Source organism: Babylonia areolata, chromosome 7, assembly GCF_041734735.1.
Source record: "Babylonia areolata isolate BAREFJ2019XMU chromosome 7, ASM4173473v1, whole genome shotgun sequence".
Classification (NCBI taxonomy): domain Eukaryota; kingdom Metazoa; phylum Mollusca; class Gastropoda; order Neogastropoda; family Buccinidae; genus Babylonia; species Babylonia areolata.
Window position 1 is genome coordinate 22,967,943 of NC_134882.1, and position 19,120 is coordinate 22,987,062.

The 19,120-nt window shown below is 50.0% G+C and overlaps 1 protein-coding gene across 1 annotated transcript in view; it reads left to right on the plus strand.

The window, feature by feature from the left end:
* Positions 1 to 1,608: 1,608 nt before the first annotated feature.
* Positions 1,609 to 19,120, plus strand: part of LOC143283802 (uncharacterized) — an 85,872-nt gene continuing 68,360 nt past the window's right edge. The window contains exon 1 of the mRNA XM_076590172.1: positions 1,609 to 1,866. Within this exon, the coding sequence (XP_076446287.1) occupies positions 1,797 to 1,866 (70 nt within the window). The 5' untranslated portion in view covers positions 1,609 to 1,796. The remainder of the gene's footprint in view (positions 1,867 to 19,120) is intronic.

Genomic DNA, 19,120 nt, shown 5'->3' on the forward strand with positions numbered 1-19,120 from the left:
ACACACTCTCTCTCTCTCTCTCTCTCTCTCTCTCTCTGTCTCTCTCTCTCACACACACACACACACACACACACACACACACACACACGGACAGAGAGAGAGAGAGAGAGAGAGAACAGAAGACACTTAATTGATAAATGATAAACAGGATAAGGTTTGAAATATCTTTTGTATCTCATGAAGACAGCTTACATCAGACAGGGAAAAACAAACGTTAAACAATCATTCAACAGAAAACCATAACAGATGTCATAATTACTGAATATATACAGAGCCGCATGGGATGCCAGACAGCCAATGCCACAGGCTGGACACTGACCACCGGGCTCCCTGCAGCCTCGCTGGCGAACAGCCCATCGCGAAGTGTTCCTTTGTTATGCGATGCTCGGTAGAAGAGAGAGTATTGCAGATACCCATATTTGTAAGCCATTGCACTCTTATGGTGCAGAAATTTAAAAAAAACAGCAATACGATTATCAGACAGTCATAATTATAAAAGCGTTGCACGTATTTATTGTAATTCATGATCTTTGTTGATATGTTGAAAGGCAGGAACATAAACATTGCTAATGTTATTTATGGCACATTCATTCTGCGCATGCAAATAAAATGTATCAGCGCTAACACACTTGAAGCCAAAGCATTTCATCCTTTGATTCTGAACTCCTCCACCGACTGCCCTCCCCCACGACACCCCCCCTCCCATCCCCCTCCCACCCATTCACTTCCCTCCCTCCTACTCGCCCCTCCCCACACCCACTGCCACCTTATTCCTTCTTTTCTTTCTGCTTCGCAATCAGCAGCGCGATAGAAACGTCATTCACTTGTCAGCGTGAATGTCAGGGAGGATAAGTCTGCCAGGGTGCACACCGCGCACGGTAATTGCCGACCCGGCGTTGTGAAGGCTTTTGGCGTTGCCTGGTCTGCTGTGGGCCCGTGACATTTAGCTTGAATGTGATAAATTGAATATTCTGCAGCGATCTAGCTTAACGGGTTTGGCTGGGGCGATTTTGATTAATGTGACTCTGTTCTTCGGTCTGTCTATCTACTTTGCGGCCCAGATTTTGTGTTGCGTTTCATTTGGACCAGGTTTACATGACGATGGTGGTTTGAGAATCTGTATCGGAGTTTTTACGCAGTCCGTACTTTTTTCTACGCGCGGAATATTCTGCACACCACATTACACGGTTCTTATTTTGTTTGGTTTTGTCTTTAGGACATATTATTTCAGAAGATTTGTTTAAAAGCTAATCCAAAACTTAATCAACTTTGATTTTTTTCTTCTGCCTGTTTAATGTACACCGGGGTATAGTAAGGAAAGTCGACCTCCAATAACAGCGAAGAAAAAATGGAAGGTAACGACATTTCGTTCATGGAAAAAAACTTTTTGTTTTTGTTTGTGTAAACTCAAACGTTCACACACACACACACACACGCGCGCGCGCGCGAAAAAAACAAAAAACAAAAACAGCAGCACCACTCCTCAGCATATAGGTTTGGATTTGTTTTCCACCAATGTTAAAAGCAGCAGATCTGGACAAAAACTGAGCAGTTATTGATCTGACGGCTGGTGGTGGTGGAGGTGGTGGAGGTGGTGGTGGTGGAGGTGGGGGAGTATTCGGGAAGCCATGTCTGTTGCTGCTGTGTTCTCAAGGTGACACGCCACCCGGTGCCATGTGCATGACGCACTGTGCTGGTGCCGAGAGGGATATGAACCTTGCAAAAACACGAAGAGAGTGAGTTTGGTTTTGTCGTGGTGTTTTTTATGTGCTCTGGAATCGCGTCTGCTCTTTTGCATGATGGTGGTGTGTCGGTGGACGTCCTGGCTCTTGTTTCTGCCATTTGTGCTCCTCGCTATCTTTGTTGGTGAGTGTTCTGCAGTTCCTCCCCCTTCTGTTGTTGTTATTGTTGTTGTTGTTTCATGCATTTGATTTTTTTTTTAAAGTGTTTTGTTCCTTTTGTGGGTCGTTGTACATTATTTCTGAAATGATTATTCGTTTCTTTGTTGTTAGTTTGTTTGTTGTTAGTTAGTTTGTTTGTTTGTTTTTTGGGTTGTTGGATTATCAATAATTAGTGTTGATCAATTTACTGATTGTTGTAATGCTGGTTATGTACGTGTACAAGCTGTTTCTTCATTTTTTGTTTGCTGTTTGTATTGTTTTGTTTGTTTGTTTGTTTGTTTTTTTTGTTGTTGTTTTTTTTTTTTGGGGGGGGGGGTTGTGTTTTTTGTTGGTTTTTTTTTGGTTGATTTTTTTTCGTGTTTACTTTTCTTCTTCTTGTTGGTGGTGGTGGTGAAGCGGTGGTTGTGGTGGGGTACTCCTCTTTCTCTTCTCTGTGTGTGTGTGTGTGTGTGTGTGTGTCAGCGGGTGTGGGTATGGCTTCGTGGTTTTGATTTCTTTTCTTTTAAGAATCGACCAAGCAATACATTGCATGTTTTTGATACATCTTAGTATGTAATCAAGGCATAATCGTGATTTTGTGCGTGTGTGCATATGCGTTGTTGTGCTTGTCCTTTCATTGTGCGTAAACACCTGCCTTCGCACATTTGTTGTTTTTTTTTTTCTCTGTGTGTGCGCGCCTGTGTCTGTATGCTTACACGAGTAAGGGGGTGTGCGTGTGCATGTGTGTTTGTTTATTTGCATGCGCAAGTGCACGTGCATGTTAATTACATGCAGCATGTTTCATCTGTGGAGTCGGAACTGCCGACATATTTGGGCTGATCCAATGATAGGTACAAAGCCACTTTGGGCATGATGTTGTGTCCTTGGGAAAGGCACTTCACTGACTCCACCTTGGTGTGAATGGATACCTAACTTCAGTTGAGGAAGGACATAATACAGGAAGGGGGGAATGATGATGATGATGATGATGATGATTATCATCATATTATCATATCATTCGGATGAGACGATAAACCGAGGTCCCGTGTGCAGCATGCACTTAGCGCACGTAAAAGAACCCACGGCAACAAAAGGGTTGTTCCTGGTAAAATTCTGTAGAAAAGTCCACTTCGATAGGAAACACAAATAAAACTGCACGCAGGAAAAAAAAAAGTGTGGCGCTGTAGTATAGCGACGCGCTCTCCCTGGGGAGAGCAGCCCGAATTTCATGCAGAGAAATCTGTTGTTATATAAAAAAAAGAAATACAAATATCATTACTAATATTATCATGATTACCATCATCATCATCATCAGCGTCGTCGTCGTTACCATCATCATCATCGTCGTCGTCGTCATCATCAGTATCATTCCCATTGTTGCTGTTTTTCATTCCCTTTAATGATAATGTCAAGGTTTCAGTCTCAATCAGTTCGAGTCGCCTTAGACACTGTTCCTCGCATGATAGTATTAAACAGACCTGGTAGCTTAAGCCTTGTTCATTATTGTTGTTGTTGTCATTAGTAGTAGTAATAGTATTATTGTTGTTCTTCTTCTTCTTATTATTATTTTTCTATTACTGTTATCGTGTTATTCTTTTTTGTTGTTGAGAACGAAATATATATATGTTCCTTTTGAGTTATTATCTGTCCACTGTTGTTAACTTGTCATGTCACTGAGGGCTGATGCAGTGCAGATGTCGATGGTATGATAGTAATGTGTTTGTTGTGGTTACAACTGCTGCTGCCAGTGGTGAATATGGCACTCAAGATGTGTGAACACACCTGACACTGTCGTTGATCCCCTAACCTGCTTTGGTCGTGTGGAGAACGCTGCACTGCTGAACACATCACCAACATTCTCCATCAGTTTTGCCCTCTGGCCATTCCTGACAATGTCTTCCTAGAGTGGGTGAAATGGCTGTGTTGAATAGATGGTTGAGGTTTTCGGTGTTTTTCTCCCATTCTTTTGTTTCTTTCAGATCTTGTAGTCGGCATATTAGCTGGATTGTGTCTTCTGCTTGCCCCATCCATGATCTTCCTCGTCCTAGACGGCTGCCTTTTGGTTCTTTGACTGTGTCATGCAGTGGGTTTTGAGGGTTTTCTAATGCTTTGAAGTAGGTCTTGACCTGTTCTAACTTGTTTCTGGCCTGCACTGAAGGAAGGTCAAGCAGGTATCGCATGGTTTCTGTAGGCGTGTCTTTTGTTGTTCCAAGGATCAGCCTCATAGCTTCATTTTGAACTCTTTCTAATTTTAAGAGGCTGCTTTGAGACGGTGTTGTTAGCCCAAGTCCGTAGTCGATCACACTGAGGACGAGTGATTGGTATAGCAGGAAGAGGTGGCGTTGTTCAATACCTTTGGTTGCCATTGCCTTTAAGACTGAAAGGCCTTTTTTGCATTTGAGAACAGTGTTTTCTGAAGGTCAGCATCCTGTCGAAGTGTATTCCTAGGTAGCGTAGGCATTCAGTTTTCTCGATCTGAATCCCATTGAATGGTGATTTGCTCGCGGTTCTGTTGTTCAGGGTGCACAGTAACGTTTGGGCTTTCGCTGGATTGATGGAAGATCCTGTGTCTTTGCACCATTGAGCAATATTGTTTAGTTGTTTCTGGACGGCTTTGGTTCTTTCCTGAGCATCTTTCGAAGTTTTGAAGACCAGGCCATCATCCGCAAGAGTAAGCACCCGAGCTATTCCATTGTTGTTTAAGTCTGCAAGGCCCTTCGTGTACACATTGTAGAGGACAGGAGAGATCGGAGACCCTTGTGGCAGTCCCATGGATAGTTTAGAAGGTGCGGACATCCAATCTCCAAGGCGTAGGACGACGGTTCTTTCCTGAAGCGCTGCTGCTATCCATCTTGTCAGTGTCAAACTTACTCCATACCTTAGTAGCAGCTCCATGAGGTGTGCAAACTGGACTTTATTGTAGGCATCTTCAAGGTCGATTGCTACTGCTAGTGTTTCTTCTTTCCTTTGAAATCCTTCATACACCTCATATGCAAAAGCAGCTGCATTTTCCCATGTGGACTTGCCTGTTCTGTAACCACCTTGATTTGAAGGGAGAATGTGCCTGTGTTCAAGATCCCTTGCAAGTTTCCTGGCTATCATGCGTTCCATGAGCTTTCCAGCAATGTTTTGCATGGTTAGGATCCGGTAGCCGCTTACCTGATGATGGTCCTTTCCTGGTTTTGGTATGGGCTTTAAGAAGCTGTGTGTCCAGTTCCATTGTGGAAACTGTTTTGATATAGATTGAAAAGTTTGCTTCTGTCTTCTTCCGATAGTTCCTTGATGTCCGAGTAGTGAACTTTGTCTGGGCCAGGGGCTGATTCTTTCTTGCATTTAGCTATTGCTTCATTTAGATCATCTATTGTCAAGTCATCATCAGGTCCAGTCTGCATAAGGGTTTGGTTTAACTCCTCAACATATTTCTTTTTCTCATCTAAGTTTCTTTGATCGCTCTGTTGTATGAAACGTTTGAGCAGGGCGGATCCTTTTTCTTCGTTTGTCTTAAGCTTGGTTCCGTCAGTGTCTACCATGTCTGGGGTTGTTGTTGTGCACGTTTTCCCTTCCATGCGACGATAAAATTGCCAGAACTCTGTCAATGTTGAGTCATAACTGAGTGCCTCGCAAAACTGTTTCCACTTGTCATTTTTGGCCTCTTGAGCAATGGTTTCAAACTGTTTAGTTTTTTCTTCCTTTTTTATTTCAATATCTTTGTCCGGAGATGGTTTTGTTCTTTCTTTTTGCCAACGTTTGACAGCCGCATGTTTTTCTATCCAGGCTCTGTCTGTGTCGGTATTCCACCATGGGGGCTGAATAGTTTGCATCCTGTTCGGTGCCGTTCTTTTGTTTCTTCTGCGTCTTAATTTTTCGATGACGGTTGTCTCTTTGGTTTCATACTGAAATGGATCACGTGGTTTCATGCAGCGTTTATCTGACAGTTTCTGTAGACTGAAAACTACTGGGAGGTGGTCACTGCCTTGGTGTGGAAGCGTCTCTGCATTCATTTCTGCTCTGAATTTTGGAGATGTTAGAGCAATGTCAATCACACTGTCACTGTCCCCTTGTCTTGTTCCAAGGCGAGTTGGGGATGTGGTTGTTAATGGGCTAAGAAGAATTTCCCCTATCATTCCTTCAAGTGCGAGTCCTTGTGGGTTGGTGTTCCGCTGGTCCCATAGCTTCGATCTTGCATTGAGGTCTCCATAGATAATGACTGAGTCTCCAAGTTCGTTCTCTATTTCCTCTAAAAAGGCCCAATCCTCTTTTCTTGTGCAGGTTCCTGGGTGAACATAGGCATTGATGAGCACGATGCTTTTGTGAATTCCGTCAGGTTTTTCGAGACGCACACCCCCACTAGTTCACATGAGTTGCTACACCATTTCTCTAGATTTATGGTGGAAACTTTGTTTTTTTAGGTTTTTGTTCAGTATGATTGCTACTCCTCTTCCTTCATTCCTTTGAAAGACTGTGAAATTCTCAAACTGTATTGGTCTGTCTGCACTTGTCCTGGTCTCTTGGAGACATAAAATGTCAAAATCATATGCCAATTTCTCAATTGTTGAGATTCTCATTCTCGCGCTGGAACAATTCCAACTGCCGATTCTAAAGAATTTCTTTGACAGCCGCTCTGCTTTTGTCATTCTTCTACCTAAGCACAATCTTTTCCCACCTCTTTTGCCACGCCTGTTTTGGGGTTTTGGGGATCTGAATTTATGTCTCGTGCTATGCAGCTGATCCCCGAGGTGCACGCGAGACAGGGTTTTGTAAGTATCCATAGAAGGGTGTTCTATGTGGTGAGGGAAAAAGTTCGGTCGCCCTGACAGAGCCTCTTATCAGGGAAGGGCAATGGATGTCCATCTGTGTGGAGTCCGTCAGCCTGGTGTCGCCCTAAGGCCAGACTGCATACAGTTAGTGACTGTTTAACCCAACAGCCATTCATCCCATTGGTACTGTATGAAAGCCGTGGGATTGGGGATTTTTGTCAGGTTGTCTCCTCTTAGCCAGTGGAAGGGTGCATCTGGGTATTGTTGTGTAGCAGATTTTATTTTGCAGAAAAATACAGGTCCTTCTCTAGTTTTGAGCCCTCTCCATAATTTACTAATAATTCAAACATTAAACAATAAAGCCATGACAAATTATTAATCAAATTCACAGAAAAATCACTTAGCTTTTGTTCTGAAGCTTGCAGGTTGCCTGTAAAAACTGACCAGCGTGATCTTAACACCTGGCGGATTCATTCAGCCACGCTACACGATTTCAAATACTGCCCACCCAGCTCACAGTCCTGATGGGTCCGCTAAGCATTGCATAACTTACAACGGTCAATTTTCGCGCAGCTTCGGCCGGTGGTGTGCTGTTTCTAGGTGTTTCTAGGCCCTCTCTGTCATTCACTAATAATTCCATAATTAAACAATAACGCCATGACAAATTATCAAATTATCAGTCAGTCACACAGAAAAATCACTCTGTCCAAAACAGAGATAAGCGATTTTTCCATGCATTCAACGGACAATCTATCTTTGAGCCCTCTCAATAATTTACTAATAATTCCATAATTAAACAATAACGCCATGACAAATTATTAAGAAAAGTAAAGAAGAGGACATCATCATATACACAGATGGCTCAGTCACCAAAGACCAATCCGGTTGGGGATTCACTGCGAAACAAAATGGAAAAACAGTTAGGGAAGAGAATGCTGCCTACAAAGTCACAACCTCCAGCCTAACGATGGAAGTTGAAGCTGTGACACATGCCCTCCAGTGGCTATCGTCCATCCATACGCCCGGAAACCAACATGCCATGATTCTAACCGACTCAATGAACCTCATACAGAAAATTGAAAACGGAATGGGAAGCCCAGAGTGGCATAAGGCAATGCGCAACTTTCAGATAAAAAAAACTCACATGGTCATACTGCCCGGGACATGCAGGAGTTAAGGGAAATGAGCGAGCTGACAGACTTGCTGGTAACGTAACACCAACGAGCGGCCTACATCTAGGAAAATCGGAAATCCTCAGAAAAGTCAAAGAATATCAAAAAGAACAGGTACAAGGCCATCACACCATCGATCGCCTCAAAGAAATAAAAGCAGAGAGAGGGAGCGGCCATAAGTCTAACATGAAAGGTAGAGCACGATGCTTTGCAAATCAAACAAATATCGGCATCATTTCCAAACCAACATTGCGCAAATTTCTTCAAAACGGAACAGAGTCTCTGTGGGCTTTTCCAAATACAATAGACTGAGCAACACACTAGACGCCACGTTCTTGGCATCAGAGATCTTTTCCCAAACAGTGGCAGCCTCTGTGCGTGTGTGTATGTGTGTGTTTGTGTGTATGTGTGGGTCTGTGTTTTTGAGTGCGTTTGTTCATGCGTGAGAGTGTAAGTGTACACAAGTGTCAGGAGAGTTCTGTGCATGTGTGTGTGTGTGTGTGTGTGTGTGTGTGTGTGTGTGTGAGGGGGAGGTGGGGGTGCAGGGAGGTAGGTAGAGGATGAGGTGAGTGTATGCATGCCTACACTGTGGGAGCAACAGGATATTGGAACGTATATACTATATATATATCTTGGTATATATGTGTGTGGGGTTGGGGGTGGGAGATATGGGCGTGTGTGTGTGCTTGTACAAGTAAGCGTTCATCTGTGTGTGTGTGTGTGTGTGTGTGTGTGTGTGTGTGTGCCGTGGAAGCTGCGATACATAGACTAGAAATGAGTGTGTGGAGGACGGGGTAGAGGAGGTGCAGGGTAATTTGTGGTGTGTGTGTGTGTGTGTGTGTGTGTGTGTGTGTGTGTGTGTGTGTTGGAGCTCATGTACGTTTATATGTATTTGACTGTGCTTTCATATCTGTGAAACTGCGTTTTTGGGGCATATCTGTTATGCATGTGTGGGTGTATGTATGAATGTGTGTCTTCATGTTTTATATTTATTTGCTTATTTATCATCATTGTTGTCTTATTTATTTAATTATTTATTTATTATTATTATTATTTTATCATTATTTTCATTACTACTACCTTTTTTTAATATCATAATTATTATTTATTTATGTAAGCTTATATATATATATTTTTTTTTTTCTCAAGGCCTGACTAAGCGCGTTGGGTTACGCTGCTGGTCAGGCATCTGCTTGGCAGATGTGGTGTAGCGTATATGGATTTGTCCGAACGCAGTGACGCCTCCTTGAGCTACTGAAACTGAAACTGAACTCCTCTCTGTCCACTTGGTGATGATGTGTGTCCACTTGGTGATGATGTGTGTCCACTTTGTGATGATGTCTGTCCACTTGGTGATGATGTCTGTCCACTTGGTGATGATGTCTGTCCACTTGGTGATGATGTGTGTCCACTTTGTGATGATGTCTGTCCACTTGGTGATGATGTCTGTCCACTTGGTGATGATGTCTGTCCACTTGGTGATCAAGTGGTGATGTCTGCCCGCTTGGTGATGATGTCTGTCCACTTGGTGATGATGTGTCCACTTGGTGATGATGTCTGTCCACTTGGTGATGATGTGTCCACTTGGTGATGATGTCTGTCCACTTGGTGATGATGTGTCCACTTGGTGATGATGTCTGTCCACTTGGTGATGATGTGTCCACTTGGTGATGATGTCTGTCCACTTGGTGATCAAGTGGTGATGTCTGCCCGCTTGGTGATGATGTCTGTCCACTTGGTGATGATGTGTCCACTTGGTGATGATGTCTGTCCACTTGGTGATGATGTGTCCACTTGGTGATGATGTCTGTCCACTTGGTGATCAAGTGGTGATGTCTGCCCGCTTGGTGATGATGTCTGTCCACTTGGTGATAATGTGTCCACTTGGTGATGATGTCTGTCCACTTGGTGATGATGTGTCCACTTGGTGATGATGTCTGTCCACTTGGTGATCAAGTGGTGATGTCTGCCCGCTTGGTGATGATGTCTGTCCACTTGGTGATGATGTGTCCACTTGGTGATGATGTCTGCCCACTTGGTGATGATGTGCCCACTTGGTGATAATGTGTCCACTTGATGATGATGTCTGTCTACTTGGTGATGATGTCTGTCCACTTGGTGATGATGTCTGTCTACTTGGTGATGATGTCTGTCTACTTGGTGATGATGTCTGTCCCGTCTCTTTTCCCCTGCACTGTTGACTGACGGATGGTCTTGAAGAGCCGTTCAGATCTTGTCACGTGATACCATCTCCCTTTCCCTGTTTTCACTGTGGTCAGAAAGTCCTCATTCTGAGCAGTTTCTGACGGTTTTCCTGTTGTGGGGTTCTCATAGGTGAACGCATCAGGTCACTGGTCGCGAAACCTGGTTTGGTCATGGGGGCACTACACTGCTGAGCACATCACCAACATTCTCCATCTCTGGTTTGGTCATGGGGGCACTACACTGCTGAACACATCACCAACATTCTCCATCTCTGGTTTGGTCATGGGGGCAATACACTGTTGAACACATCACCAACATTCTCCATCTCTGGTTTGATCGTGGGGTAGGGCCCCAGTTCCGACAAAAGCTCCTTTGTCCACTCAGCGATGTTGATAGTAACTGCATGTGTGCCTAATTTTCTTTTCCATGTTTTCCCCCAAGATTTCTGTGTGAACGATGTTTACAGGTTTGCAGTTGTGATATGGCCCTGTGTTGTTGGCTCATCAAAAACCAACAAAGATATAGATAGATAGATAGCCAGATAGATAGATAGATAATTGCTGCTGCCGCTGCTGCTCTTCACCAATCCTTTCCATGCTCCTGTCCGTTAGTAATTTTAGAACACGGATGTGAACAGAGATATCCTTTGCAATCAAGTGCATTCGTTTTTTTCATACACGAACCAGCTTTTCTAGCTTTCACGCCCAGGTGTTAAACTTGCAGCTCTCCTCTGACATTCGCGTCAGACTTTTATCAGAAAAAATGTATTAAAAAAAAACCCACACAGTAATGATGGCGATAAAGATGCGCGCGCACACACACACACACACACACACACACACACACACACACATATATATATATATATATATATATATATATATATATATATATATATATATATACACGCACGAACGCACACGCACTCGCGCACACACACACACACACACACACACACACACACACACACAGGTCGGTGATACAGTACAAGCCATCAACTCCTGATGGATTGACGTCGTTTCATGTGTGCTGCCCAATCGATGATATGCAGATTGATTGCTGATGGGAGGAGGGCAGCTCTCATTTGAAAAACTGCTCATACCCCGGGTGGATGGATTGCTGTCGGGGAAAGCAAAGGCCGTGGCTGGGGAAACGAGTGTGTGTATTGGGGGACAAGGTGGGCGGGAGGGGTGACGATAGAGAGAGAGAATGTGTGTGTGTGTGAGTTTGTATGTATATATTTTGTGTGCGTGTGTGTGCACGTGTATGTATGTGTGTGTGCGCACGCGCATGTTGTGTCTGTGTGTGTGACGCGCCCGATAATCCCATGGCACGGGACCTATCTTCTCGCACCAAAGGAATCAGGAACTAAGTGGTTATTAGAGAAGAAAAGGTTTCTTCCGACAAAAACAATTACTTATACAAACAAATGACAATTTAAAATTGAAAAAAAAAGAAAAACATACAAAAATATACAGCTACAAATTCCTTGCCAAGCAAAATACACACACACACACACACACACACACACACACACACACCACTTAACACACTCTTGGACTGTGGGTGACGACCACGACGACGAAACGTGCTGGTGACGAAGGATGTCCTGTCTGCCCTCCCCCTGTACCTGGAGCGTGAAGAGAAGGAGGTGGGGGAGGGGGCAGAACAGGGAATCTTGACCTCTCACACCTACCTCTGACCTCCTGACATCCCACAACTACCACTGATCTCCTGAACTCCCACACCTCACAGACCTCCCCCTGACCTCCAACACCTCCCCCTGACCTCCCAAACCTCACACACCTCCCACTGACCTCCTGACATCCCACAACTACCACTGATCTCCTGAACTCACACACCTCCCCCTGACCTCCAACACCCCCTGACCTCCCAAACCTCACACACCTCCCACTGACCTCCCACACCTCCCCCTGACCTCACACACCTCCCCCTGACCTACAACACATCCCACTGACCTCACACACCTCCCCCTGACCTCCCACATCCTCCCCCTGACTTCCCACACCTCCCCCTGACCTCCCACACCTCCCACTGACCTCCCACATCCTCCCCCTGACTTCCCACACCTCCCCCTGACCTCCCACACCTCCCCCTGACTTCCCACACCTCCCCCTGACCTCCCACACCTCCCCCTGACCTCCAACACCTCACACTGACCTCCAGCACCTACCTCTGACAACCCAAACCTCCCCCTGACCTCCCCATGACCTCCCACACCTCCCTGTGACTTCCCACACCTATCACTGACCTCCCACACCTACCCCTGACCTGCCACACCTACCTTTGACCTCCCACACTTACCACTGACCTCCCACACTTCCCCCAGACCTCCCACACCTACCTCTGACCTCCCACACCTCCCCTGACCTCCTACACCTACCACTGACCTCCCACACCTATCTCTAACCTCCCACACCTCCCCTTAACCTCCCACACCTCCTCTGACCTCCTACACTTACCACTGACCTCCCACACCTCCCCCTGACCTCACACACGTACCTCTGACGTCCTGACCTCCCACACCTCCCCCTGACCTCCCACACCTACCACTGAACTCCAACACCTAACTCTGACATCCCACACCTCCACCTGACCTCCCACACGTACCTCTGACCTCCCACACTTACCACTGACCTCCCACACCTCCCACACCTACCTCTGACCTCCTGACCTCCCACACCTCCACCTGACCTCCCACACCTACCACTGAACTCCCACACCTTCCCCTAATCTCCCACACCTACCACTGACCTCCAACACCCATCTCTGACCTCCCATACCTAACTCTGACCTCCCACACCTACCACTGACCTCCTGCCCTCCCACACCTCCCCCTGACCTCCCACACCTCCTCTGACCTCCTACACTTACCACTGACCTCCCACACATCCCCCTGACCTCACACACGTACCTCTGACGTCCTGACCTCCCACACCTCCCCCTGACATCCCACACCTCCCCGTGACCTCCCACACCTACCACTGAACTCCAACACCTAACTCTGACATCCCACACCTCCACCTGACCTCCCACACGTACCTCTGACTTCCCACACTTACCACTGACCTCCCACACCTCCCACACCTACCTCTGACCTCCTGACCTCCCACACCTCCACCTGACCTCCCACACCTACCACTGACCTCCCACACCTTCCCCTAATCTCCCACACCTACCACTGACCTCCAACACCCATCTCTGAGCTCCCATACCTAACTCTGACCTCCCACACCTAACACTGACCTCCTGACCTCCCACACCCACCAGTAACCTTCCACACCTACCACTAACTTCCCACACCTCCCCATGACCTCCCACACCTCCCCCCTGACCTCACACACCTACCACTGACCTCCTGATCTCACACAACTACCCCAGACCTCCCACACCTACCACTGACCTAAAAAACCTCCCCCTGACCTCCTGACCTCCCACACCTCACCCTGACCTCCCACACATACCTCTGACCTCCCACACTTACCTCACACACCTCCCCCTGACCTCACACACCTACCACTGACCTCCTGACCTCCCACACCTCCCCCTAACCTCCCACACCTACCACTGACCTCCCACACCTACCACTGACCTCCAACACCTACCATTGACCTACTGACTTCCCACACCTACACCTCACCTCCCACACCTCCCCCTGACCTCTCACACCTAACACTGACCTCCTGACCTCCCACACCTACCACTGACCTCCAAAACCTATCTGACCTCCCATACCTAACCCTGACCTCCCACACCTACCACTGACCTCCCACACCTACCATTGACCTACTGACTTCCCACTCCTACCCCTGTCCTCCCACACCTACCCCTGTCCTCCCACACCTACCACTGACCTCCCACACCTAACACTGACATCCTGACCTCCCTATGACCTCCCACACCTACCACTGACCTCCCACACCTACCACTGACCTCCCAAACCTACCACTGACCTCCAACACCTACTTCTGACCTCCCACTCCTCCCCCAGACCTCCCACACCTACCTCTGACCTCCTGACCTCCCACACCTCCCCCTGACCTTCCACATCTACCACTGACCTCCCACATCTACCACTGACCTCCAACACTTACCCCTGACCTCCCACACCTCCCCCTGACCTCCCACACCTACCCCTGACCTCCCACATCTACCACTGACCTCCCACACCTCCCTCTGACCTCCCACACCTACCACTGACCTCCCACACCTACCACTGACCTTCTGACCTCCCACACCTCCCCGTGACCTCCCACTGACCTCCTGCCCTCCCACACCTCCCCCTGACCTCCCACACCTACCACTGACCTCCCACACCCCCTGACCTCACCTCCCACACCTACCTCTGATGTCATGACCTCCCACACCTACCACTGACCTCCTGACCTCCCACACCTCCCCCTGACCTCCCACACCTACTTCTGACCTCCCACTCCTCCCCCAGACCTCCAACACCTACCTCTGACCTCCTGACCTCCCACACCTCCCCCTGACCTTCCACATCTACCACTGACCTCCCACACCTACCACTGACCTCCAACACTTACCTCTGACCTCCCACACCTAACTCTGACCTCCCACACCTACCACTGACCTCCTGACTTCCCACACCTACCCCTGACCTCCCACACCTCCCTCTGACCTCCCACACCTACCATTGACCTCCCACACCTACCACTGACCTTCTGACCTCCCACACCTCCCCGTGACCTCCCACTGGCATCCTGCCTTCCCACACCTCCCCCTGACCTCCCACACCTACCACTGACCTCCCACACAACCTGACCTCACCTCCCACAACTACCTCTGATGTCCTGACCTCCCACACCTACCCCTGACCTCCCACACCTACCACTGACCTCCCAAACCTCCCACTGACCTCCCACACCTCCCACTGACTTCCCAAATCTCCCACTGACCTCCCACTCCTCCCCCAGACCTCTCACACCTACCACTGACCTCCTGACCTCCCCCACTTCCCCCTGACCTCCCACACCTACTTCTGACCTCCCACTCCTCCCTCCCCCAGACCTCCCACACCTACCTCTGACCTCCTGACCTCCCCCACCTCCCCCTGACCTTCCACATCTACCACTGACCTCCAACACCTACCACTGACCTCCAACACTTACCTCTGACCTCCCACACCTAACTCTGACCTCCCAAACCTACCACTGACCTCCTGACTTCCCACACCTACCCCTGACCTCCCACACCTACCACTGACATCCCACACCTCCCCCTGACCTCCCACACCTACCACTGACCTCCCACACCTCCCCCTGACCTCCCACACCTACCACTGACCTCCGACACCTACCACTGACCTTCTGACCTCCCACACCTCCCCGTGACCTCCCACACCTACCACTGACCTCCTGCCCTCCCACACCTCCCCCTGACCTCCCACACCTCCTCTGACCTCCTACACTTACCACTGACCTACCACACCTCCCCCTGACCTCACACACCTACCTCTGACGTCCTGACCTCCCACACCTCCCCCTGACATCCCACACCTCCCCCTGACCTCCCACACCTACCACTGAACTCCAACACCTAACTCTGACATCCCACATCTCCACCTGACCTCCCACACGTACCTCTGACCTCCCACACTTACCACTGACCTCCCACACCTCCCACACCTACCACTGACCTCCCACACCTACCACTGACCTCCCAAACCTACCACTGACCTCCAACACCTACTTCTTACCTCCCACTCCTCCCCCAGACCTCCCACACCTACCTCTGACCTCCTGACCTCCCACACCTCCCCCTGACCTTCCACATCTACCACTGACCTCCCACATCTACCACTGACCTCCAACACTTACCCCTGACCTCCCACACCTAACTCTGACCTCCCACACCTACCACTGACCTCCTGACTTCCCACACCTACCCCTGACCTCCCACACCTACCACTGACCTCCCACACCTCCCACTGACCTCCCACACCTACCCCTGACCTCCCACACCTACCACTGACCTTCTGACCTCCCACACCTCCCCGTGACCTCCCACTGACCTGCCCTCCCACACCTCCCCCTGACCTCCCACACCTACCACTGACCTCTCACACCCCCTGACCTCACCTCCCACACCTACCTCTGATGTCCTGACCTCCCACACCTACCCCTGACCTCCCACACCTACCACTGACCTCCCACACCTCCCACTGACCTCCCAAACCTCCCACTGACCTCCCACACCTCCCACTGACTTCCCAAACCTCCCACTGACCTCCCACTCCTCCCCCAGACCTCCCACACCTACCACTGACCTCCTGACCTCCCCCACTTCCCCCTGACCTCCCACACCTACTTCTGACCTCCCACTCCTCCCTCCCCCAGACCTCTCACACCTACCTCTGACCTCCCCCTGACCTTCCACATCTACCACTGACCTCCCACACCTACCACTGACCTCCAACACTGACCTCCCACACTTAACTCTGACCTCCCAAACCTACCACTGACCTCCTGACTTCCCACACCTACCCTTGACCTCCCACACCTACCACTGACCTCCCACACCTCCCCCTGACCTCCCACACCTACCACTGACCTCCCACACCTCCCCCTGACCTCCCACACCTACCACTGACCTCCGACACCTACCACTGACCTTCTGACCTCCCACACCTCCCCGTGACCTCCCACACCTACCACTGACCTCCTGCCCTCCCACACCTCCCCCTGACCTCCCACACCTCCTCTGACCTCCTACACTTACCACTGACCTCCCACACCTCCCCCTGACCTCACACACCTACCTCTGACGTCCTGACCTCCCACACCTCCCCCTGACATCCCACACCTCCCCCTGACCTCCCACACCTACCACTGAACTCCAACACCTAACTCTGACATCCCACATCTCCACCTGACCTCCCACACGTACCTCTGAGCTCCCACACTTGCCACTGACCTCCCACACCTCCCACACCTACCTCTGACCTCCTGACCTCCCACACCTCCACCTGACCTCCCACACCTACCACTGACCTCCCACACCTTCCCCTAATCTCCCACACCTACCACTGACCTCCCATACCTAACTCTGACCTCCCACACCTAACACTGACCTCCTGACCTCCCACACCCACCACTAACCTTCCACACTACCACTAACTTCCCACACCTCCCCATGACCTCCCACACCTCCCCCCTGACCTCACACACCTACCACTGACCTGATCTCACACAACTACCCCAGACCTCCCACACCTACCACTGACCTAAAAAACCTCCCCCTGACCTCCTGACCTCCAACACCTCCCCCTGACCCCCCACACATACCACTGACCTTCTGACCTCCCACACCTCACCCTGACCTCCCACACATACCTCTGACCTCCCACACTTACCTCCCACACCTCCCCCTGACCTCACACACCTACCACTGACCTCCTCACCTCCCACACCTCCCCCTAACCTCCCACACCTACCACTGACCTCCCACACCTACCACTGACCTCCAACACCTACCATTGACCTACTGACTTCCCACACCTACACCTGACCTCCCACACCTCCCCCTGACCTCTCACACCTAACACTGACCTCCCACACCTACCACTGACCTCCAAAACCTATCTGACCTCCCATACCTAACCCTGACCTCCCACACCTACCACTGACCTCCCACACATACCATTGACCTACTGACTTCCCACACCTACCCCTGACCTCCCACACCTACCCCTGTCCTCCCACACCTACCACTGACCTCCCACACCTAACACTGACCTCCTGACCTCCCCCTGACCTCCCACACCTACCACTGACCTCCCACACCTTCCCCTAATCTCCCACACCTACCACTGACCTCCCACACCGTCCACTGACCTCCCACACCTACCTCTGACATCCCACACCTCCCCCTGACCTCCCACCCTTATCTCTGACCTCCTTAACGTATCACTGACCTCCCACACCTCCCGCTGACCCCCCACCCTTATCTCTGACCTCCTTAACGTATCACTGACCTCCCACACCTCCCGCTGACCTCCCACACCTATCTCTGACCTCCTGACCTCCTACACCTCCCCCTGACCTCCCACACCTACCACTGACGTCCCACACCTACCACTGACCTCCAACACCTACCTCTGACCTCCCTTACCTACCTCTGACCTCCCAAACCTCCCCCTGACCTCCCACACCTACCTCTGACCTCCCACACTTACCACTGACCTCCCACACCTCCCCCTCACCTCCCACAACTACCTATGACCTCCTGACCTCCCACACCTACCACTGACCTCCAACACCTACCACTGACCTCCAACACCTACCTCTGACCTCCCACACCTACTTCTGACCTCCCACTCCTCCCCCAGACCTCCCACACCTACCTCTGACCTCCTGACCTCCCACACCTCCCCCTGACCTTCCACATCTACCACTGACCTCCCACATCTACCACTGACCTCCAACACTTACCTCTGACCTCCCACACCTAACTCTGACCTCCCACACCTACCACTGACCTCCTGACTTCCCACACCTACCCCTGACTTCCCACACCTACCCCTGACCTCCCACACCTACCACTGACCTCCCACACCTCCCACTGACCTGCCACACCTACCACTGACCTTCTGACCTCCCACACCTCCCCGTGACCTCCCACTGACCTCCTGCCCTCCCACACCTCCCCCTGACCTCCCACACCTACCACTGACCTCCCACACCCCCTGACCTCACCTCCCACACCTACCTCTGATGTCCTGACCTCCCACACCTACCACTGACCTCCTGACCTCCCACACCTCCCCCTGACCTCCCACACCTACTTCTGACCTCCCACTCCTCCCCCAGACCTCCCACACCTACCTCTGACCTCCTGACCTCCCACACCTCCCCCTGACCTTCCACATCTACCACTGACCTCCCACACCTACCACTGACCTCCAACACTGACCTCCCACATTTAACTCTGACCTCCCAAACCTACCACTGACCTCCTGACTTCCCACACCTACCCCTGACCTCCCACACCTACCACTGACCTCCCACACCTCCCCCTGACCTCCCACACCTACCACTGACCTCCCACACCTCCCCCTGACCTC